This window comes from Prunus persica, chromosome G6 (genome assembly GCF_000346465.2).
Source record: "Prunus persica cultivar Lovell chromosome G6, Prunus_persica_NCBIv2, whole genome shotgun sequence".
NCBI lineage: Eukaryota > Viridiplantae > Streptophyta > Magnoliopsida > Rosales > Rosaceae > Prunus > Prunus persica.
In genome coordinates, this window is record NC_034014.1 from 4,477,038 (window position 1) to 4,499,599 (window position 22,562).

Below are 22,562 nucleotides of genomic sequence, written 5' to 3' on the forward strand. Positions count from 1 at the left end.
TCTGAAGAGTTCATGAAATATTTGTCTCGACCTGAAAATCGAGCGTTATGCCAATGAGATTTTTGCTAAGAAAGTATTGAAGCATTTTTGTGTGGATTATCCGTTGGGCACTTAAATAATTTTTCGGACGTATATTAGACCGGACATTGTATATTCCAGATAGAGTTCAACTCCATCACCATCACTTTGGGATGATGTGAGGCATATTTGATGCTATCTAAGCACAACACCATATACGGGCATATTTTTGAATGAACTTATAAATAGCCCAAGTGGAAAAAGCTAGTCATGAAGTTTTCAGTGGGAGATATTCATCAGGGGGGAGCGTGCTATTGATAAAGACCTTCATACACTATTGACTCACAGAAGCAGTGTCAACTATGATATTCAGAAAAATGATCAACAGGGGGAGCGTGCTGTCAATAAAGATCTTCAAACACTGTACTCTTTTTCCTTCGTCTAGGTTTTTATCCCACTGGGTTTTTCCTGGTAAGGTTTTAACGAGGCAGTGTCGCACGCTTGTCAATATACACAGAATTTTATGTTACACATGATTATGTACTTTTTTTTTCCTTTGACCAGTTTTTGTCCCACTGGGTTTTTACTAGCAATGTTTTTAACGAGGCATATTCCGTATCATTTGTGGTCTCCAAGGGGGAGTGTTGTAAATATATAAGGTGGAGCCCACCTCCAATTGGAAGGAGCTTTGCCTACAAAAGGGTTCACCCTTCTCTTTGTAATGCCAGATTGATAATACTAAGAGAGGAACCAATTCAAGAGTTTTCTCTACTTCAAAATTCTCTCTCAAATTCCTTGGTTTTCTAACACATTAAGTACTCCTTGAACGACTTGTGCCCTGTGATAAAAATTATAAAGAATTCTTGGTCATGGAATATTGTCTCTAAATAGTAGTTTAATTAAATTAAACAATACATAGTTGTGGAATGTATGAGTGTTGTACCATAGTTTTTCTCAAAATAATAACATATGAAGGACCTTAAAATATAGCCATGCATTGTTGAAGATAAAAAAAATTTAGCCATACACTATTTTTTTTAAAATTAATATTTTGAAAATCTAAATATTTAGTCATGGACTATATTTAGCCTTATGACTGGAGATGACCTTACCTGTAGATCGGTAGTCTCAACAAAAATGTCATCAAAAAAAAAAAAGGAGTAACATTTCCCACGTCAATTATTTTTACAGTATCATTCACTTTCGGCGGAAAATCAGAGAACAAAACAAGAAAAAGAGAAAAAGAAAAGCAACAAGCACTCATGCACATACTGTAACACTAGCCCCTTGACACATGCTCACGCATGTGCCAATTGGTTTTTTTTTTCTTTTTTATTTTATTTTTAGAATTAATAAAAGATAACAGGATAGTTATGTTCCATAAAAGTAGGACCTATTATCTTATTTTGTTTTTAATTTTAATTTTTTTAATATTAAAAAATGTGAATTTATCATATTATTCTTATTTATTTAATAATTTCAATTCTTAATGTTTGAATTAACAAAGGTATTTTCTGCTATTTTGAATGCTTCACCATTCCCTGCCTTCTGCTTTATATATATATATACACTTGCTAAGCACCGTTGCTGCTCTGCGTCTTCTGTTTTCGTTCGCATTTAGCATCTTCTCTCTCTCTCTCTCTCTCTCTCTCTCTCTCTCTCTTTTGTGCGGAGAGACTCTTTGCGTTTCTGGAGCAATCCGCGCCAACTGTAACTACTACTTTTTACTCTACACACTTCACGCACAACGATTTTGTTCATGAAAACCTAACTGTGCTGAGAAAATGTGCGAATTGGGATAGGGTTTAGGGTCTTGAATCGAATTGACGGATAATAGGGAATTTTCCAGGTACCAAAATCATATCTTTTTTGGTTTACCTATTGTAATGTTTGGCTGCTGAGAAAGTGTGGGAATTGGGGATTTGGGAAGGAAAGTTTAATGTTTAATGTTTAATTTTTAATTTTAATTTTTATATATACGATTCTTAAATTTAATAACTTCGGGCTTATGAAAGTGGCAACCGTATAAAAACACGGATTTTGATTGATCTTTTTCGGTCCGGTGTTTTGGTACGCTTAAATTTGGGTTTTTCTTTACCATTTTGCTGATTATTACTAAATGCCTAATGCAGTGATTGGGTACACACTGGATTTGCATGTCTGACTATTCACTTGCATATCACTGTGCGCCTCCCTGCTTTCTTGTTTTGTTTGTAAAAATGGGTAATTGCTTCTATGCGTTGGGTCATTAGATTTGCATGAGGATTTGTTGTATGATTTTGAACTGAGTAAGGCCCTTTACCTGTTGCTTGAGGAAAAAAAAGACGAGGTGTTGCTTTGAGGCAAATATGTCATAAATGTTGATGGAAGATAGTTTGTTTCTTTATGTTCACAAAGGGGCTCACAATTTCTGCTGTTCTCATTCAGGTTGATAAAATTTATGCACCAGGACCTGAAGCTGAGCTTGTAGTGCGGCATGGGATTTGATAATGAGTGCGTATTGAATATCCAATCTCTTGCCGGAGAGTACTTTTGTCTGGTTTGTAGTCTGCTTGTCTACCCGATGAAGCATTGCAGTGACAGTGCACTCATCTATACTAGAAGCCATGTTTGACATACGTTGTGAGCCCTACCTGACAGTTCCCATATGACAGCTACTTAGTGACAGAAGCCGATGCCAAGGTCCTTCCTTATACAACCTTGGTCGTAACAAATATCTTTGATCTTTATTATCTGCTTATGGATACAACTTTACTGTAACTAATCAATGCAGCCACTTGTCGAACCGAATAAGACCCGCTCTGAAACCATAGGAAAAGTAGCAGTTCATTGCCTCTATCACAGGAGTGGATGCACATGGCAGGGAGCTCTGGATGTGCCTTTGGCAATTCTCCTGTAGTATGCAACAGGTGTGGAATCCAAATTGTGCTTCGTCAGGCGCAGGAGCATGCACAAAATTGCCCTGTGAGTATTTTAGTTTTTTTTTTTTCTTACAAGATGATAAGTTACTATCTGGAATTTAGAAAGGATTTTATGGTTATCTTTTAATGACAGGGTGTGCACCCTCAAGCGCAGCAGGCTGATGGTGCTTTGGACACTTCAGCTTCTGGCACATCAGCCACTGCTGATCAGACCCAGGCTGCCACTCAGTCAGGAGTAGCGATGTCTCAGGTCCAGATTTTTCAAATTACAATTGTCACTCCACCTGGATCCGATCCAGATCAGGAAGCAAACTCTAGTTCTCAAGCTGTTGTTCAAGCTGCTGTGCAAACTGCTGAACAGTGGTACCAACATCAGCAACAATATCAACAGTACTACCAGGCAGCAGTTCAACAATCACAGCAGCGGCATTTGCAATCTCATCCACCATACGGGACAGTCCAGCATCAACCTCGGGCATACTTGCAATCTCGGCCCCAAACTCAACCTTCACTACGGGCCCAACTATCTCAATCTCAAGCTCAACCCAAACCCCAAATTCAGCCCCCACATGTGCAGGTTCCTGTTGCCTCTCAAACTCAAAATCAGGCACAAGTGAACAAACAGCAGCAACTTCGCCCTGCAGTGCAGACTTATCCAGCTGCTCGTAGGCAGCCACTCCCTCAACCTCAATATTTCCAAGCTCCATCCCATTCACAACCACATCCTCAGCATGTGCAAATGCCTCATAATCAGCAGGCCCAAATTCAGCAACATACTCACTCCAAGATTCACCCGCAACACCATCCCATTTCTCTACCCCAACCTCATTCACAACCTCAGCCACATCCACAGCTTCAACGGCTTCCCCAGCCCCATCCCCAACTTCACCCTTCTCAGCCCATGAATACTACCGTCCAGCCTCAGACACAACATCCATCATCTCATGCAGTGACTGGTAATCACTTGTACCCTCAACCCCACCTTCACCAACCAGTGCAGTCAGGCGCCCCACAACAACGTACTATGGACATGCAATCTCATGGTGTACCTCACTCTCAGTCACAAACTCCTGTTCAAATACAGAGTCAGCCCCCTCAACAACCCCCAGTCATGCGGCTGCCCCCATCTCATATTCCAAACCAGCAGCAGCCAGCTTTGTTGCCTTCTCCTGGTCAAATCCGAAACATTAATCCTGCACAACAGCAGCCGGTTCACTCTTATGCTCAGCAACCTGGGAATACTGTTCAACAGCGCCCTCTTATGCATGCAGTTCAACGATCGATTCCTCGTCAATATCTCCACCATCAGCCCTATGTACAACAGCAACCACCTACACAGTTACATCCCCGGGGTCAATCTCATTCATTCCCTCTACATGTTCATGCCTATACACAGTCTCAGCGGAACATTGCATTGTCTCAGGGCATTCAACTTAGCCAGTCTAATCTTGGCGGAAGCAGAAGGCCTATGATGCCAATTCATGGAGTACAATCTCAGACCTCTGTACAAACTGCTGGAGGTCTTCACATGAGGCCAGTGCATCCTACTGTAAATCTTCCATCTACAAATCACAGCAATATGGTCAGAACAAAAAACCTAGTGCAATCTGGAGCGAGCTGGAGACCAACCACGTCTGAGAGGCATGCTGAGGAAGAATCTGAGTCATCAGCTCAGCAAATTGCTAAAAATGTTACACATGATGTGGGTACAGCATCTGCTGTGGTAGGTGATGCCGAAGTTAAAACTGTGAAATCTGATATGGATATGAAGTCCATTGATAATGAGAATAAACCTACTGGTGAAGATAAAACTAATCATGGTGATACATCTTCCAAGGAGATTCCAGATATACATGCACTTGAAAATGGAGAGTCTGTAAGTCAATCAATGTTGAATGCAGCGGATCAAAATAAGGTACGAAAGTCGGGGGTGGCGAGAGGGAGGCATTATAGAGGGGTGAGACAGAGGCGGTTTGGGAAGTTCACGGCTGAGATTCGGGACCCAGCTAAGAAGGTATCCAGAAAGAGAGTGTCGCTTGGGTGCTATGAGACCTCTGAGGAAGCGGCTTTGGCTTATGACAGTGCCGCCCAACGCATACATGGCTCCAAGGCTTTGCTCAATTTCCCAATCTGACACACCAGATTGCCTTGAACGAGCCTCCACCTGTCCGAGTCACCGGCAAGCTCAAAGAACCGGAGAAAGAGGCTGCCACTGCTTCAACAACGCCGAAATCCAGTAAGAGGACCACTCCTCGGCGGCTGACCATGATCATCAAGCAAATGTGTTTCGGACAATGCAAAAGAATAGTATGGGTCTGCTGTCACTTGGCGAGAAACTATTGGTTAGCTAGCTGATCATTATATTAGTTTTCCACAAACTCTACAAACATCACTCTCTTGCTCTTATATTTTTCCGTACAGTTGTACCTTACTTATTGCAGCTGACCCTCTCTTTCCCCGAGTAAGTGTGTAACATCGTGTCTACTTTGTACACTTATTCAGCTGCTTTTGTTGGAATTTGTTCCTACTTATATGTATATGTGGTGGAAATATCTTTGTCTTTTCAAATTCTTTATGAAATTATGGTTTTGTTATATGTTTTAAATTTTTCTCTGTACAACAAATTAAACTTGAAAAATATTTTTTTGTCTGAAACTCTTTTTATGAATGACGAAAGATGATTCAAATAACCTATATGACAAATTAAACTTCTAATGAAAGATTTTTTTCAGTATATCTTTTCACTAAGTTTTCAGCTTCTCCTCGGTAATGTTGAAATCGTAACAGTAAAAATATTTAGCTTTCCAAGTTCATAGGGTGGCGAAATTTTGAAAGTGTTGAATTTTTTCTTGTTCAGATGAGATGGCATGTGAACGCTTGAATTCTTCAAGTGCGACTTTTCTTCGTATTAGGATTTTGTATTTGGGTTTTTTTTGAGGTAGTCTAGCTTGAACTATCGTCAGGCAAGTTGCCCTCCACCCATTCTTTTTTGTTCTAATATTTTTAAGTTGTGATCCAAACTGTTTTCTCTGAGTACCTTTGTTTTGTTAAAATTAATTACTTGTAGTGTTGAGCTGTTTTGACTGATTTGTGGGTATTCTGCTTGGTATATTTTAAATTGTAGCTTAGTCTCTCGGTTCTGAAAGGATGGTAGCAGAGTTATCTTCATAGAGTCAGATAATTATTTCATTGATTTTCTCCTTAGTCTATTGACAATGCCTATGGGAAAAATTGTTAGGCTTTCCGGTAGTTATTCACTTCCAATGGGAGTCGGTTGCATGAACAATTTATATCGAAGTGTCCATTATATTGATGAACAGATTTTGCTAACTGAAGAGTGTTGTGCCATGCTGCTGTGCCCCCACAATGCAGCTGAATCCTTTTTAAGTAGGCTTAAATTGAATATGATGATTGTGAGACCACACGTTAATTCTTCAATAATCCATGTTGCCGCCTCTGTACGAAAAGTTTTAGTTATTATGCAAGTGTTAGTTGTTGCCATTGTGGTGATCTGATGGATCAGGGGATCAATGTTTCAGCAAATCGTGGTCTGGTTGGTGGGGGTGATTGTAGACCAGCAAGACAGACTTATACTTACTCTCCTTTTCTTGCCAAGCTTGGAGTTGTGGATCCAAAAGCTACTGAGGAGAGGACTTTCAATGTAGGCGTTGACGAGGTTATTCTAGTGATGACATATTAGTATATGCTAACCTTTCTTGGACTGCAACACTGGTTTCGGATCTCTGTCTTTTACTAGGTTGTGAACTTGCTTATGTGCTCATTAGTCCCCAAGACTCCCTTTACTGATATGCTGCTCAAGCCTAAACCAGAAACACAATTGATCAACGAATTTTGTGATCAGCGAATATCTATAATTTCTCAAGTGGCAGAATACACCATGCGTGGTGATCCAAACATTTCTTTTACACTTATAGTTAGCTAGTCAACCAAGAAGGTTTGCTATGCTGAAGCAGGGGAGGATTTTGTAATTTTTTTTCTTCAGTTTCCTTATTGTTCCACTTGGGTTTATACTGAAGCAGATAGGCGATGGTTCTTCTTGGAAAGGATGCATTGATAACTTGTACAAGAGTGTAGAAGATATTGATGGCCAATACTTGATGTCAACTTCCCATAAAACAATTCTACTTAGTCCCAAGCTAGCCCCTGGTTTTAGCTATGCTAACCATCCTTCAGAATTGAGGGAGCCACTTCCCACTCTAATAGATCAGAGAAACCAGTTTTTGTAGACCCCCCAAATCATGATTGTGTTGGAGGATTCTTAAGAGCTCTGGCAATGTACATGGTAACTGATAGCCTGATCGTAAGACCGTTATTGCCAATCTTTGGCCTCTCCGTTGTGACCAATTGAGTGTACCTGTTGCTGACATTGAAGTGCAATGAATCTTGGCAAAGTGGAGGTGAGTTATATATTTGATTTGCAATTTCTGATTTACTGTTTGAACTCTGGGTTTATTTTAGATTTGTAATGCCTTTGAAATTGTTTGTATTTGACTCTCCATAGACCTGTACTTCTACTTGGGGTGTCCAACTGTGATGGGTTGAAGTTGAACAGTAGAAGATGGCATTGTTTTGTATATATTGTGACCTTTTTTCCCCTCTTTTAGTTGTTGATGTTTTTATGTTTTGTACTGCAGGCTGTGAATTTGGTGGCTGCTTTTCTTTTTCACTCTCCTCTAACTGGTTTCTATAGGATGACAGATCAAGAACATTAGAGGCTGTTTTTAAAAGCTGTCGTCGGAAGGCCATTGCTTTTGAAATGATCTAGTTGTTTTATTTGTACCAAAAACTTTCTACTGCTCAACTTTAAAGGGAAACAGCTTTTTTGTGAAAAACAGAGGAGGATGTATTTGTTGAAAACATGAGCACCAGTAGACAAATTGTTGTTTGGGGCTATCAAACAAGAAGTAGCTATCAATTGTTCTTTCTTTGGCTGCCAAAGGAAGACACCGGTGAGATCAGAGTCGGAAAGAAAAGAGGTCACGAAAAGATCTAGAGCCTGCAGCGAGTAACGGAACAGAAGATTAATAATTGAACGAATTTTTATTTTGGCCTAATCACCTGTACAAGTGCATTTAGAAAACACTAACATCCTCCTTGGCAACTGCACAACTTGCTCTGCAAGGCCAGGGAAAGACATCTTTCCATTTTCCATTCGTTCATAACAACAGAAAGAGCGAACAGAGGAGAATAGGCCTTATAATCAAACTGGCAGTTAAAATATGAGCTTATATGGTTCTGTCCTGTAACTTGCATAAAAATATGAGGCTACAGGGCCATCCCTAAATCCTAATAGACTCTTCTCGTAACAAAAACCGTGATAAAGCTTGCTCATCAAGATCCTGATCACTCTTATGCAAATGGTCAATGCATCCTTTCAAAGAGCTATTGTGCAAATGTTTCAAGGCAAACCCAAGAGGAATGGTTAGGAAACTATAAGAGTAACGTCCTGCTTCTGCATAACAAAACCATAAGCTTCATTCACATAAAATTATGCCGGGTACCAATTTTTTACAGTTATACTCTAGGATGGTAAATTCCCAAAAAAAAAAATTGGCATAACCACCAACGGCGTCGTATCATTCACTTTCGGTAGAAAATCAGAGAACAAAAGAAGGAAAAAAAAACATATAGCATAAACACAACATACACTTGTTAAGCACCGTTGTTGCTTTGCGTCTTCTGTTTTCAGTTCGCATTTAGCATCTCTCTCTCGCTCTTGTGCCGAGAGACTCTTTGCGTTTCTCGAGCAATCGGCGCCAACTGTAACTACTACTTTCTACTCTACAATCTTCACGCACAACCATTTCGTTCATGAAAACCCTAAGATTTATTTTTATCTTTTCGGTTTTTACAGGTTGAACTGGGCTAGGGTTTAGGGTCTTGAATCGAATTGACGGATATTAGAGAAATTTCAAGGTACCAAAATTATGTCTGTTTTGGTTTACCTAGTGTAATGTTTTGGCTGCTGAGAAAGTGTGGGAATTGGGGATTTGGGAAGGAAAGTTTTATGTTTTAAAAAAAAATTTAAATATACGATACTTAAATTCAATAACTTCAGGCTTATGAAAGTCAAAACCGCACTCATCTAAATCTGTAAACGCACAAAAACACGGATTTTGATTGATCTTTTTGGTTTGGATTTTTTGGCACGCATAGGACAGTTTGGGTTTTTCTTTTCGATGATATTTTGCTGATTATTACTAAATGCCTAATGGAGTGATTGGGTACGCACTGGATTAGCATGTCTGAATATTCACTTGCATATCATTGTGTGCCTCTCTGCTTTCTTGTTTGGTTTGTGAAAATTGGTAATTGCGTTTATGCGTTGGGTCATTTTCTTCTTCTGAGGATTGTTTGTATGATTTTGAACTGAGTGAGGCCCTTTACCTGTTGCTTCGAGGAAAAATAAGATGTGTAGCAATGAAGCCAATGTGTCATAAATGTTGATGGAAGAAAGTTTGTTTCTTTATGCTCACAAAGGGGCTCACAATTTTTGCACTCATTCAGGTTGATAAAATTTATGCACTAGGACTTGAAGCTGAGCTTGCAGGGCGGCATGGGATTTGATAATGAGTGCATATTGAGTATCCAATCTCTTGCCGGAGAGTACTTTTGTCCAGTTTGTCGTCTGCTTGTCTACCCAAATGAAGCATTACAGTCACAGTGCACTCATTTATACTGCAAGCCCTGTTTGACATACGTAGTGAGCTCTACCCGAGCTTGCCCATATGATGGCTACTTAGTGACAGAAGCAGATGCCAAGGTCCTTCCTTATACAACCTTGGTCGTAACCAATTTATCTGATCTTTACTGTCTGCTTATTGATACAACTTTACTGTAACTAATCAATGCAGCCACTTATTGAATCAAATAAGTCCCTTGCTGAAACCATAGGAAAAATAGCAGTTCATTGCCTCTATCACAGGAGTGGATGCACATGGCAGGGACCTTTATCTGACTGTACATCTCATTGTTCTGGATGTGCCTTTGGTAATTCTCCTGTAGTATGCAACAGGTGTGGAATCCAAATTGTGCATCGTCAAGTGCAGGAGCATGCACAAAATTGCCCGGTGAGTATTTTAGTTTTCTTTTTACAAGATGAGAAGTTACTTCTGGAATTGATTTTATTCTTATCTGTCAATGACAGGGTGTGCAGCCTCAAGCGCAGCAGGTTGAGGGAGCTTTGGATACTTCAGCTTCTGGCACATCAGCTACTGCTGATCAGACCCAGGCTGCCACTCAGTCAGGACTAGCAACATCTCAGGCCCAGGTTTCTCAAACTACAAGTGTCACAGCACCTGGACCTGATCCTAATCAGAAAGCAAACTCAAGTTCTCAAGCTGTTGTTCAAGCTGCTGTGCCGTCTGCTGAACAGTGGTACCAACATCAGCAACAATATCAACAGTACTACCAGCAGTATCCTGGGTATGATCCATATCAACAACAGTATCAGAACTACTATCCCTATCAACAGCCAGCAGTTTCACAATCACAGCAGCAGCATTTGCAGTCTCATCCACCATATGGGACCGTCCAGCATCAATCTCAGACATACTTGCAATCGCAGCCCCAAACTCAACCTCCACTACAGCCTCAATTATCTCAATCTCAAGCTCAAGCTCAACCCCAACCCCAAATTCAGCCCCAACATTTGCAGGCTCCTGTTGCCGCTCAAACTCAAAATCAGGCACAAGTTAACCAACAGCAGCAACTTCACCCTGTAGTGCAGACTTACCCAGCAGCTCATGGGCAGCCACACCCTCAACCCCTACCATATTTTCAAGCTCCATCCCATTCACAGCCACATCCTCAACATGTGCAAATGCCTCATAATCAGCAAGCCCAAATTCAGCAACATACCCAGTCCCAGCTTCTCCCGCAACAGCATCCCATTTCTCAACCCCAACCTCATTCACAACCTCAGCAACAGGCACAGCTTCAACAACATCCCCAACCCAATCCCCAACTTCACCCTTCTCAGCCCATGAATGGTACCATCCAGCCTCAGACACTACATCCATCATCTCATGCAGTGACTGGCAATCACTTGTACCTTCAACCTCACCTTCACCAACCAGTGCAGTCAGGGGCCCCACAACAACATACTATGCACTTGCAATCTCATGGAATGCCTCACTCCCAGTCACAAACTCCTGTTCAAATACAGAGTCAGTTCCCTCAACAACCCCCACTTATGCGGCCGCCCCCATCTCATACAACAGTTCCAAACCAGCAGCAGCCAGCTTTGTTGCCTTCTCCTGGTCAAATCCAAAACATCAATCCTGCACAACAGCAGCCTGTTCACTCTTATGGTCACCCACCTGGGAATACTGTCCACCAGCGCCCTCATATGCAGGCAGTTCAACAACCGATTCCTCAGCAATATTTCCACCACCAGCCTTTTGTACAACAGCAACCACCTACACAGCTACGCCCCCAGGGTCAATCTCATTCGTTCCCTCAACATATTCATGCCTCTACACAGTCTCAGCAGAACGTTACATTGTCTCAGGGCATTCAACATACCCAGTCTAATCTTGGCGGAAGGCCTATGATGCCAATTCATGGAGTACAATCTCAGACCTATGCACAAACTGCGGGAGGTGTTTACATGAGGCCAATGCATCCTGCTGCAAACCTTTCATCTACAAATCAGAACAATATGGTCAGAACAAACAACCTAGGGCAGTCTGGAGCAAACTCTGGACCAACTACATCTGAGAGGCAAGCTGAGCAAGAATCTGAGTTTTCGGCTCAGCAAAATGCTAAAAAGGTTGTACATGATGTGGGTACAGCATCTGCCGTGGTAGCTGATGCGGAGGTTAAAACTGCGAAATCTGAGACGGATATGAAGTCCATTGATAATGAGAATAAACCTACTGGTGAAGATAAAACTATTCAGGGAGATACATCTTCCAAGGAGATTCCAGATATACATGCACTTGAAAATGGAGAGTCTGTAAGTAAATCAATATTGAAGGAAGAGGGTGTGGATGGTACTCTGGACCATTCAAGTAATGGTAAATTGGGTGAAGTTGTAGCTGAGGGTGTAAAAGATGTTTCCATCAGTGACATGAAACAGAGAGAGCTTAAAGAAATCCCATCTGAAGAAGCTCAACTTCGTGAAGAACAGGGTTGGATGTTGCAGAAGGATGCTAGTGGCGATCCGCAGCCTTTTATTGGCACTGATGAGGGATCTCAAGCTGTATCTACTTCAGCTCCAATATCTGATCAAGGAAAGCATCTGCCTCATCATGGACCTACTACACTCCCTCAAAGACCTGGCGCACCTCTTTTGTTACAAGTGCCTCCAGGACCTCCTTGTCATACACAGGGGCCTGGGCATCATTTAAGGCCTCCAGGGCCTGCACATGTTCCTGGACAGCCTTTTCATTCATCTGAGCATTTCCAGCCACATGGTGGCAACCTGGGCTTTGGAGCATCATCTGGCAGGGCAAGTCAGTATGGTCCTCAAGGAAGCATCGAACTGCAATCTGTTACTCCGCATGGGCCTTATAATGAAGGTCATTTACCGCTTCCACCCACTAGTGCTTTTGATTCTCATGGTGGCATGATGTCAAGAGCAGCACCAATTGGACAGCCATCTGGTATCCACCCAAATATGTTGAGGATGAATGGAACTCCAGGCCTTGACTCCTCATCAACTCATGGGCCGAGGGATGAAAGGTTTAAGGCTTTTCCAGGCGAGCGGTTGAATCCCTTCCCAGTGGATCCGACACGTCATGTTATTGACCGAGTAGAGTTTGAAGATGATCTGAAGCAATTCCCTAGGCCTTCATATCTGGATTCTGAGCCTGTTGCAAAATTTGGGAATTACTCGTCAAGGCCATTTGATAGGGCACCTCATGGCTTCAAGTATGATAGTGGTCCACATACAGATCCTCTAGCTGGCACTGCTCCATCAAGGTTCCTGTCTCCCTATCGTCTTGGTGGTTCAGTGCATGGGAATGATGCAGGAGATTTTGGGAGAATGGAGCCTACTCATGGTCATCCAGATTTTGTTGGACGGCGTCTTGTGGATGGTTTGGCTCCTCGAAGCCCAGTTAGAGATTACCCTGGCCTCCCACCTCATGGGTTTAGAGGCTTTGGCCCTGATGATTTTGATGGCAGGGAGTTTCATCGATTTGGTGATCCACTTGGAAATCAATTCCATGAGGGTAGGTTTTCTAATTTGCCCGGTCATTTTCGTAGGGGAGAGTTTGAGGGTCCTGGTAATCTGCGAATGGTTGATCATAGAAGGAATGATTTTATTGGTCAAGATGGTCACCCTGGTCATCTTCGGAGGGGAGATCATTTAGGTCCTCACAACTTGCGAGAACCTCTGGGTTTTGGTTCTCGTCATTCACACATGGGAGACATGGCTGGGCCCGGGAACTTTGAGCCATTTCGAGGCAACAGGCCCAATCATCCTCGCCTTGGTGAGCCTGGATTTCGAAGCAGCTTTTCACTTCAGAGATTTCCAAATGATGGAACTTATACAGTTAAGTATTTGCTTCAGTCATTTGCATTATGTGTGTGAAGTGATGCACCATGTTAGTAGAGCTCCTATTGGGATACTTTATTTTTAATTGTTTTTTCAGTTCAACTTTTTGATGTTATGGATATCTTCAGGGAGATCTGGAGTCTTTTGATCACTCAAGGAAAAGGAAGCCAGCTAGTATGGGGTGGTGTCGGATCTGTAAAGTTGATTGTGAAACAGTGGAAGGCTTGGACTTGCATTCACAAACAAGGGAGCACCAGAAGATGGCTATGGATATGGTACGAAGCATTAAGCAGAATGCCAAAAAGCAGAAACTGTAAGTTCTCTGTGCATATCATAGTTACTGCTTGACTTCATATATGATTAATTTTTTTCTTTTATCTATTTTTCTTTTCCATTTATGGTTTAGAAGTCTGGTTGTGTGTGTGTTCTTTTAAATTTTGTTTTGCTTCTTTTTGTAGAACCTCTGGTGATCAGTCCTTATTAGAGGATGCAAACAAGTCAAAAATTCCAGTATTGAGGGCCGGGGAGAAAAGCATTGATTGATGATGGTGTGCTGCAATGTGGATCTCTTTGGTTGCATTTCACTTGGGGTCCAATTGTTTCTTTGGTATTATTGCGTTAGCAATATAGGTGATGCACCCTTCCATGCCTCTTTTTTCTACATTCGGGGTGGTTCATGCTAGTTTTGTCATTTCAGGTTGCTGCCATGTTAATGGAGATGGTATTTGGAACTGGAGTTCAATGGCAGTTAAGTTTGTTGGTTTTTGACTCTCAAGTTTTCTATTCTCACTAGGATTGTTTTCTGTTGACATTATCATCTTAGAAATTCAAAAGTGGTATACTGCTATCGCTTATTTTGCATTTGGAGCTGAGATGGCATTTGGTTTATAGCATTCTTGAATGTATCTTTTACCTTTCCAATTCTTATGTTTCAAGTTTGTTCATGTTTTGTTCGTTATGCTCGGTGCGATGAAAAAGTTGGAATTTTACAAGATCATTAGCCAGGAAAACTTGATGTGATGAATTTTTAGAATGAGTGGATCCTGGAATATTAAAGTATGGTACAACGGGAGATGATAGAATCCGGAATGAATCAACAAAATCCTGTATTGTGTTCCAGATCTGTTAGAATTATTGTGATAATAAAGAATCCGATGGTGGTCTAGTGATGGCTTTGTCGTTTTTATCATGTTCTGTAGTTCAGATGTGTATTTTTTCTTAGAAAGGATCTCATTGCTACACAGCTCTCAAAACATGGACATTACCTTGAACATTAAAGCTCTCTAATATAAGTATTTTCCTTTATATTGTATATAACTTTGTAATTTTACATTATTGTCATTACAGTTGGCAACAATACCTGATTTCAAGTTTTGGAAGTATCTATGATGCTGTCTGAATTGTTTCTTCTTTTTTATTATGAGCAGAGGCACATCTGTATGTAGTATGATATTAATTAATCAACCTCATCCTTGGTACTTAATTGGTAGAAATTGAACTGACCATGTTAAGCAGAGTAGTTATTAATTTTTTTACTAACATTTCACCCCAATTGTTCTCAATTGTAGCTTAGTTGGAGGTGCTAAAAGGATGTTTGCAAATATATAAGGAGTTTCTCTAAATTGATCAGACTTACTGACAAATAATTGTTAATCTCTAGTACTGTAGTAGATTTAAAAACTCAATATTTCGGGTGTATAGGCCTATAGAAGGCAATGATTATAGTGTACTTTACTATGTAGATTATACAGGGAAAATTCAAGTGACTCTTAAGAAAAAGTGAGTGAGCCTAAGGAATTAGGTATTTTGAGACTATGATCGTATATCTTAGAGGCTTTATTTTTTCTTTTCTCTTTTTAGTAGTTAGCAGAGATAGCTTCATGCTGTTGTTTGTTGGACTACAGACCTACTATCTTTTATTTAATTATCTTTATTTTGTGGCTTGTGAATCAGCATTTATTTGAAGGATATTGTTTTGCTGATAAACTAGGCTATGAGACGAATATTTGCCCTGCTGGCCATATTGGTTGGAAATTGGTCAACCTAAGCAATTGAACAATCTGGCGAACACAATTAAGCTGTATATTCTGCAGTTGCTTGTTACTTTTACTGGTCTAGTACTATCGGATATGGCTGATGCCGTCAGCATAGGTTACATTGATGTTGGACAAGAGGAATGCTATTTGGTGTAGGGCAGAAGCAGAAGCTGCTGTCTGGTTGCTGTAGCAGTACAAAACCACGCTAGAGAAGGGATATTAAGCACTAAATAATGGTCAAAACAAGAGATAGAAAGCTACGAGATTTTTAAATCAATAAGAAACAGAGAAAGAAAGCAATAGGATTATAGTTGGAATGTTGATAAATTAGTTATAGGGCAAAGATACCAAAGTGAGACTACATTCTGATTTTGTGGGACAAAAGACTGCATAAAAAGCCTCTAAATAGGGTATGTATATTAGGGTTACAAGCATAGCATCCTAGCCCTTGATTACTTCAATAACTAGTCAATCTTAGCCTCCAAAAATACTAACTCACATGACCATTGCCTGACTATTAAAAAGAGACTAGGAGAAATACTATAAGCTACAAACAACATAAAACATAAAAATCAAACAAGACAAATAAAAGATAAGCATAAAACTGAAACCCCAAACTAACTAGAACCCAAACCAAATGCTCCTGCAGATGCTCCTGAATCATTATAACGAGTTTCTGTTTGTTTTCCTAGTAACTGGAGGTAGATCTTGTCTCATTATTTTTACATATGGAAAGGCTTTTCAATTTTTTTTAATCTTTATTGCTATTTCTCTTTTTGCTGAATTGACTATTGATTCTTTATTATTTTTAGCTTCTAAGGTCGATTTTATAGTTGATTTTTATTTTTGGTGGAATTTCTCTTTTCTATAATAGATCTTTTCAATTCGACCTGTCTTTTTTCGGCGAAGCAGACTACGTAAGGGCTGAAAGTTTAGCAGAGAGGTTTACTCTGTCATCTGTTTTTGATGTGGTAAGATTGTGTTCAATGTACAGATTTTATTTTGAGGCAAAATTTGCTTGTTAGTGATTTCATTGTCATGCTGATATGTTGGGGGTTCTATCTGTTTCTACATATTTACTATTGTGTATACAAACGGTGCATCCTTTGAAGGGCTAGGATAACCTTAGGAAACTTAGGAGGGTTGTAAATTTGATCGCCTTTCATCTTTAGATACTAGCTTTAAGAAGCCGTAGGCTTAAATTATTATATGTGTACTGGAATTGTTAGTGGTAGGGCTCAAGACTTATCTAGCATATTGCATAATGACAGGCTGATGGCCGTTTTACCGTTGCATTTTGTGGATTAATTTCATTCTTTTGTTTTTGACACTTGGGTGATGCATATTTGGAACTGTTTTAAATTTCTTACATATCGGAAAAACTTGCAGTCTTATGGTTTTTTTCATAATTGTAAAAAAAATAAAAATAAAAATAAAAATCTTGGACTGTGAAGGGGAATACTTTGATGGCTCTTTAAATTATTAATCCATGAAAACCTTAAGAGTGTTTCTCATAAAAAGAAGAAAGAAAAAGTCTGAGCGTTTCTTTTGTCTAACACCATCAAAAGATCTCCTGATATGACTAAAGAGTTTCTCTTGTTCATGAAGATTTTTTCTTTCTTTCTTTCTTTTTCTTTGGGGAACTTCAAAGGAATCACCACAACTACTGCATATCAAAAGATATCGAATTGCAGTCTCAAACTTTTCCTTGATGCTTGTAGTGTATTCGTTTTGCAGACCTGTTAGAGTATTTTTGTTTGTCTAAGTAGCCTTCATTACTTTTCTTCTCTTGCATTTTAGATAAGCAAATTCTGTTTCGTATGGTTGGTTTTAGACTCAGACTAAAAGACTGTTTTTACCTCTTCTAAGAGTAAACAGATTTCTTTAACCTTCCTGGTTATATGGGAATTTGATTTGGATATTACACTTGAAATTAGGGAAATAGGGTACCTTTTTTCACATATTGGAATGCTACTGTCAACGCTAAGAAGCTCTAAATTCATAATGGAGTAAGCTTATTTATATTTTTATGCATTTGTGCAATGATGTTGACATGATCATGAACATGTTTCATAATGAACTCTAAAATTTATGATTTACTAGCAATATCTTTTATTTATTTCAGTAAGCATATATTCGCAATGCATGTATCATCTCACTTGCAGTCACCCCGTTCTCTCTTGTCCTTCCTCTTGTTTTCCTTCAAACTTAAAGAAGAAGAAATTGGCCTTTTCCGTCTCTTTCCCACTTTCGATTGAGTACACTGGAATCTTAGTTTTATTCAACAAGATTACCATAACTTTTATGGGTGACTTGGGTACGTTCTGAAATAGGAAAACTTTAAGGGATGATCATGCTTTCAAGCCAAGAAAATTCGTTATAATAGTCCAGGGCTTTTGTGATCAGAGGCATATGCCAAAGCGTTGCCAATTTGCATGCAATCCAATGAATAATGCAGAACTGAGCAACTTAAATGATAACTACACTGAATAAAATACACAATATTTATTTAACCGGAAAAAAAAAACACGATTTGGAACCTGCACCTTGTCTAGATGCTTAACTTTTACATGAACTCAAGTAAATTTTGGATTTTATTGCTTTTGTCACACTCATGTTTTAAGTAATGCTGGACTAGGAAATATAAGTGTAGCTTGTGACTGACAAGAATAACACATAAGGTCCCGATCCGAAAAAGAAAAACCAGAAAAATTGTAATATGGTGAAAGCTAGGTGAGATAGTATGATGATTGCTTAGGCAGAGAGCTTGATTGATTACTTATATAACGTACAATGTAGGATGCTTACTGTTTTTTTCTAGTGCTAGCTTATTCTTGAAGGGTGTCTGTGGGTCTCCCCAAGCTGTGTAGAGAGAGATGAGGAGGTTCGTTCAGTCAAGCTATGGATGTTGTTCCCTACCTTCCAAAACTTTAATGCTTTTTCAAGGGCTTCTTTTCATCTGCAATTTTATCACAATCATGGGTTGATATATTTGTATAGGAATATGATGTAAAGCTTTAGTTTTTGATTTTCTAAGACATTGCTTGGTCATGGGATCTCCATGAGAGAGAGAGAGAGAGAGAGAGAGAGACCCTTGAGTGAAAATAGGTTTTGTGTTCCACCACATGTATTATTAATTCCCCTCTCTAAAAGTAAGAATAAAATCAACTTTATTGTAATATATATATATATATATATATATATTTGTGTTGCCTTGTCAATTTTTGCTCTAGTGCAAGTATGTGACTTTTTTTAGCTCTGCAAAAAAGCTACCAAGAAAATAGGTTTACTTTTTCACAGCAAAGCGCTCCGAGTTCGTTGTGTTTGAATTTGGATGCTTTTCTTGCGTGGGCTAATAATTCAAGGTCATTATGGTTAAATTTTGAAATTTTCTAAAAACGCCCTTAATTAATTCATGTTTGAAAGAAAATACCATTCGTTATCTGAGGGTAAAAGAGTAAAGCCGCTGGTTATATACTAATCTCTCTCATTATATCGAGGAGTGTCATATTATCAAGTGGATCCACTTGACTGTATTTTTCTTCTTTATTATTATTATTTTTAATGAAATCACATGACATGAAATATAAATTAAATGTAAGTAATCCGAGAGAGGAGAGAAAAAAAAAAAGAAGAAAAAAAAGCAAGTTGTGCTCCAATGGGGTAATTGAGGTAATTAAAATCCTTTCATTTTATGAGGTAATTGATGTCCAAGTGCAAGGCAGAAATTTCTTATGAAAGGAATTTTTTTTTTTTTCCCCTTAATTTCTTTCAAAGTCTAAGAGAAAATTTATATGTAGTAAAAATGGTTCAATTTGTTTTTAACGAAGAAATTTCTAAGCGATGATGATATTATACGATATGTCGAACTAGCGTTACACATTTAACTAAATTGTACAATCGTTAAATGTCGAATTTTTAAATTCTAAAGCTTCACAAGGTATATCCGTAATCTCATATTAACATATCACATGTCATATGATATTGTGTTACACTAATTTTTTATTTTTTGATGTGTAAATTATAACAGTTGGAAAACTGGGGTTAACGCAAAGGAGCCAGTTCCCCTCGCTGTATCAGATCACGAATAAGCTTTTTGCCACGCAGCTCGAGGCGGCAGAAGCTTTTTAAATGTCATTAACCACCAGATCGGTGAGGGGGCAGTTCAGTCTTTTCACTCTTCCGGATCCAGCATTCGTAAACAAAACAAAACCAGTGGGGCCCAATCGTATCCAGCTGTATCTGCAAATTCTAAATTCAAAAACTTCGTATGGGCTCTAAAAAATTTAAACCGTTTTTACAACCATCAAATGAAATGGCATCCATCCAGCCGTTGATTCTCGTGAAGATATTTAACTTTAAACAGCCAATCAAAAACCCCAAAAAAAACAAATAAAATAAAATTAGCAAAGAGCCGTTATAGGGTTACAGCTCACTCTCTCTATATAGAGGCCCCCCCTCTCACTCTCTCCTCCTACCCTCCTCATTTTCACCTTTGCGCCTCTCTCTCTCTCTCTCCCCTCTCGATCTCGATCTCTCTCTCTCTGCAGCAAAACCCTAGAACCGAAAATGCGTGAGATTCTTCATATCCAGGGAGGCCAATGCGGTAACCAGATCGGAGCCAAGTTCTGGGAGGTGGTCTGCGCCGAGCACGGCATAGACTCCACCGGGCGCTACCATGGCGACTCTGAGCTTCAGCTTGAGCGAGTCAACGTATACTACAACGAAGCCAGTGGTGGTCGATATGTTCCTCGAGCTGTGCTCATGGATCTGGAGCCTGGCACCATGGACAGCATCAGATCTGGGCCATATGGCCAGATCTTCCGACCTGATAACTTCGTTTTCGGTCAATCTGGTGCTGGAAACAACTGGGCCAAAGGCCATTACACTGAGGGTGCAGAGTTGATCGATTCGGTTCTAGATGTGGTTCGCAAAGAGGCGGAGAATTGTGACTGTTTGCAAGGTATGTATGAACACTGAAATGACCAAACCCTAACTGTAATTAGTGAGATTTTTGAGATTGGGGGTTTTCAATTTTGGTTTGGTAAACCCCTAATTGTGATTTGTGATTTCGTGTTGCAGGGTTTCAGGTGTGCCATTCGCTGGGTGGTGGTACTGGATCTGGAATGGGAACGCTTCTGATTTCTAAGATTAGGGAGGAGTACCCAGATCGGATGATGATGACCTTCTCTGTGTTCCCATCTCCCAAGGTCTCTGATACTGTTGTGGAGCCTTACAATGCTACTCTGTCAGTTCATCAGCTTGTGGAGAACGCAGACGAGTGTATGGTGCTTGACAATGAAGCCCTCTATGATATCTGCTTCCGTACACTTAAACTCACCACCCCCAGCTGTAAGTTCCTTCATATCTTCGCTGTTGTTTGGATGGATCGTTCTTATGCTATTTTATGATTATGTATCTTGATTTACTCTGGATCAACATGTCAAGTTCTGTCAAGATCATCCATGTAACTTAGGTCTTTGTTAGAGGAATAAATTATGCATGATGGCATTGGCATAGATGATTTATTGCAGCATGAATTCAAGGTTCAAGCATGCTTCGGTAATTTTAAGGAAAGATGACAAACGTGTTTTCATTCTGAGTTATGTCAAATATATGATATGGTCATATTGATTGCTCTTACTTCTGAGAGTAATTAGCTGCTGTTCATTTTCTGCAAAATGAGTTTCGGCGACATTGAATGTCTTTATTGTTGGGTTCTGAAAGCATGAGTTGTATGTGCTGATGATGATGCATATTTTGTAGGTTAAAATACATTCCTGTTGATGGTAGTTACTTCTAAAAGTAATTAGTTGTCGTTTAGTCTCTGATGAAAAATGAGTTTTGGCAAGCAATGGATGATCTAATCTTTCTTTCTTTGTCAGAGTTTTGAAAGCATGAATTGTCTGTTGTGTGTGCTTTTGATAGTAAATACTCTATGAACTTGCGTTATATTGCCCCTTTTGTTTCCTAAAAGGAGCATAAAAGCTGATATCATCTTCTCTGCTTTGCTGTTTTACAGTTGGTGATTTGAATCATTTGATATCTGCAACTATGTCTGGAGTTACATGCTGCCTAAGGTTCCCTGGACAGCTCAACTCTGACTTGCGCAAACTTGCCGTAAACTTGATCCCCTTCCCGCGTCTTCACTTTTTCATGGTGGGCTTTGCTCCTCTTACTTCAAGAGGTTCTCAGCAGTACAGAGCCCTGACTGTTCCAGAGCTCACCCAGCAAATGTGGGATTCCAAGAACATGATGTGTGCTGCTGATCCACGACATGGACGTTATCTAACAGCATCAGCAATGTTCCGTGGTAAGATGAGCACCAAGGAAGTTGATGATCAGATGATGAATGTGCAGAACAAGAACTCTTCCTACTTTGTTGAGTGGATACCCAACAATGTGAAGTCAACAGTTTGTGACATCCCACCAACTGGGCTGAAGATGGCATCAACTTTCATCGGGAACTCGACATCCATCCAGGAGATGTTCAGGAGGGTGAGTGAGCAATTCACTGCCATGTTTAGGAGGAAGGCCTTCTTGCATTGGTACACAGGTGAAGGTATGGACGAGATGGAGTTCACTGAGGCTGAGAGCAACATGAACGATCTGGTTTCTGAGTACCAGCAGTATCAAGATGCAACAGCCGATGAGGAGGAATACGAGGATGAGCAAGGGGAGTATGAGGAGGAAATGTAATTTCTATCAAGCAGTAGTTTCCTTTGAATATCAACTTTCCAGTTAGCGTTTTATGTAGTATGTGAATGAATTTCTGATTGAGTGTTTGTGGGACAAGTTTCAATATCAACTTCCAGTTGCTGCTTTTGCTGTAACTTTGCTTATTTCACCATTATGGATTTGTGGTAGTGGTATTTGCTTTCTAACAACTTTGGTCTTTACTCATCTCTCTCCTTAGTAGTATTTTTTGGTGTTTTTACAACTTCACTATCGCCTACTCTCTATAGTCGGAAGACCCATCCTTTCTCTTTGTTTGTTAAAGTTTAATGTAGCTTTCATTTCTCTTTATCTTATCAAAGCAACGCCAACATTAAAGCTACAAGA

General features: G+C 39.8%; 3 protein-coding genes across 10 annotated transcripts; all 3 read left to right on the plus strand.

Moving 5' to 3' along the window:
* LOC18772983 (chromatin modification-related protein eaf-1) lies at positions 1,643-5,540 on the plus strand. Its single transcript, XM_020567523.1, has 4 exons — positions 1,643-1,867; positions 2,446-2,700; positions 2,792-2,982; positions 3,073-5,540. The coding sequence occupies exons 3-4, from the start codon at positions 2,869-2,871 to the stop codon at positions 5,071-5,073; spliced, it is 2,115 nt and encodes a 704-aa protein (XP_020423112.1). The 5' UTR covers positions 1,643-1,867; positions 2,446-2,700; positions 2,792-2,868; the 3' UTR covers positions 5,074-5,540.
* Positions 1,659-22,399, plus strand: LOC18771939 (tubulin beta chain). Of its 2 annotated transcripts, XM_020567525.1 has the most exons (4): positions 1,659-1,677; positions 20,020-20,463; positions 20,583-20,852; positions 21,523-22,199. In XM_020567525.1, exons 2-4 carry the CDS (start codon positions 20,070-20,072, stop codon positions 22,197-22,199), a joined length of 1,341 nt encoding a protein of 446 aa, XP_020423114.1. In that variant the 5' UTR covers positions 1,659-1,677; positions 20,020-20,069. The 2 variants fall into 2 exon arrangements, with proteins under 2 accessions (XP_020423114.1, XP_020423113.1); XM_020567524.1 differs by lacking the exon at positions 1,659-1,677 and having other exon boundaries at positions 19,936-20,463; positions 21,523-22,399.
* On the plus strand, positions 8,481-18,804 carry LOC18772151. 7 transcript variants are annotated; one of them, XR_002272374.1, is made up of 9 exons: positions 8,481-8,722; positions 8,815-8,876; positions 9,468-9,723; positions 9,815-10,030; positions 10,108-13,461; positions 13,593-13,777; positions 13,923-14,211; positions 16,375-16,471; positions 18,322-18,804. XR_002272374.1 is itself a non-coding variant. In XM_020567521.1 (7 exons), the coding sequence occupies exons 3-7, from the start codon at positions 9,517-9,519 to the stop codon at positions 14,005-14,007; spliced, it is 4,047 nt and encodes a 1,348-aa protein (XP_020423110.1). In that variant the 5' UTR covers positions 8,481-8,722; positions 8,815-8,876; positions 9,468-9,516; the 3' UTR covers positions 14,008-14,776. The 7 variants fall into 7 exon arrangements, 1 of the variants encoding a protein (XP_020423110.1); XR_002272375.1 differs by having other exon boundaries at positions 18,328-18,804; XR_002272373.1 differs by lacking the exon at positions 18,322-18,804 and adding an exon at positions 17,438-18,026.

Excerpts from the sequence above, each read along its gene's own strand:
- LOC18771939 (XM_020567525.1), top strand. The coding sequence starts at position 20,070 with ATGCGTGAGATTCTTCATATCCAGGGAGGCCAATGCGGTAACCAGATC. Across the intron at positions 20,464-20,582 it reads GAATTGTGACTGTTTGCAAG|GGTTTCAGGTGTGCCATTCG; the intron begins GTATGTATGAAC and ends TTCGTGTTGCAG. Across the intron at positions 20,853-21,522 it reads TAAACTCACCACCCCCAGCT|TTGGTGATTTGAATCATTTG; the intron begins GTAAGTTCCTTC and ends GCTGTTTTACAG.
- LOC18772983 (XM_020567523.1), top strand. The coding sequence starts at position 2,869 with ATGCACATGGCAGGGAGCTCTGGATGTGCCTTTGGCAATTCTCCTGTA. Across the intron at positions 2,983-3,072 it reads AGCATGCACAAAATTGCCCT|GGTGTGCACCCTCAAGCGCA; the intron begins GTGAGTATTTTA and ends TTTTAATGACAG.
- LOC18772151 (XM_020567521.1), top strand. The coding sequence starts at position 9,517 with ATGGGATTTGATAATGAGTGCATATTGAGTATCCAATCTCTTGCCGGA. Across the intron at positions 10,031-10,107 it reads AGCATGCACAAAATTGCCCG|GGTGTGCAGCCTCAAGCGCA; the intron begins GTGAGTATTTTA and ends TGTCAATGACAG. Across the intron at positions 13,778-13,922 it reads AATGCCAAAAAGCAGAAACT|AACCTCTGGTGATCAGTCCT; the intron begins GTAAGTTCTCTG and ends TTCTTTTTGTAG.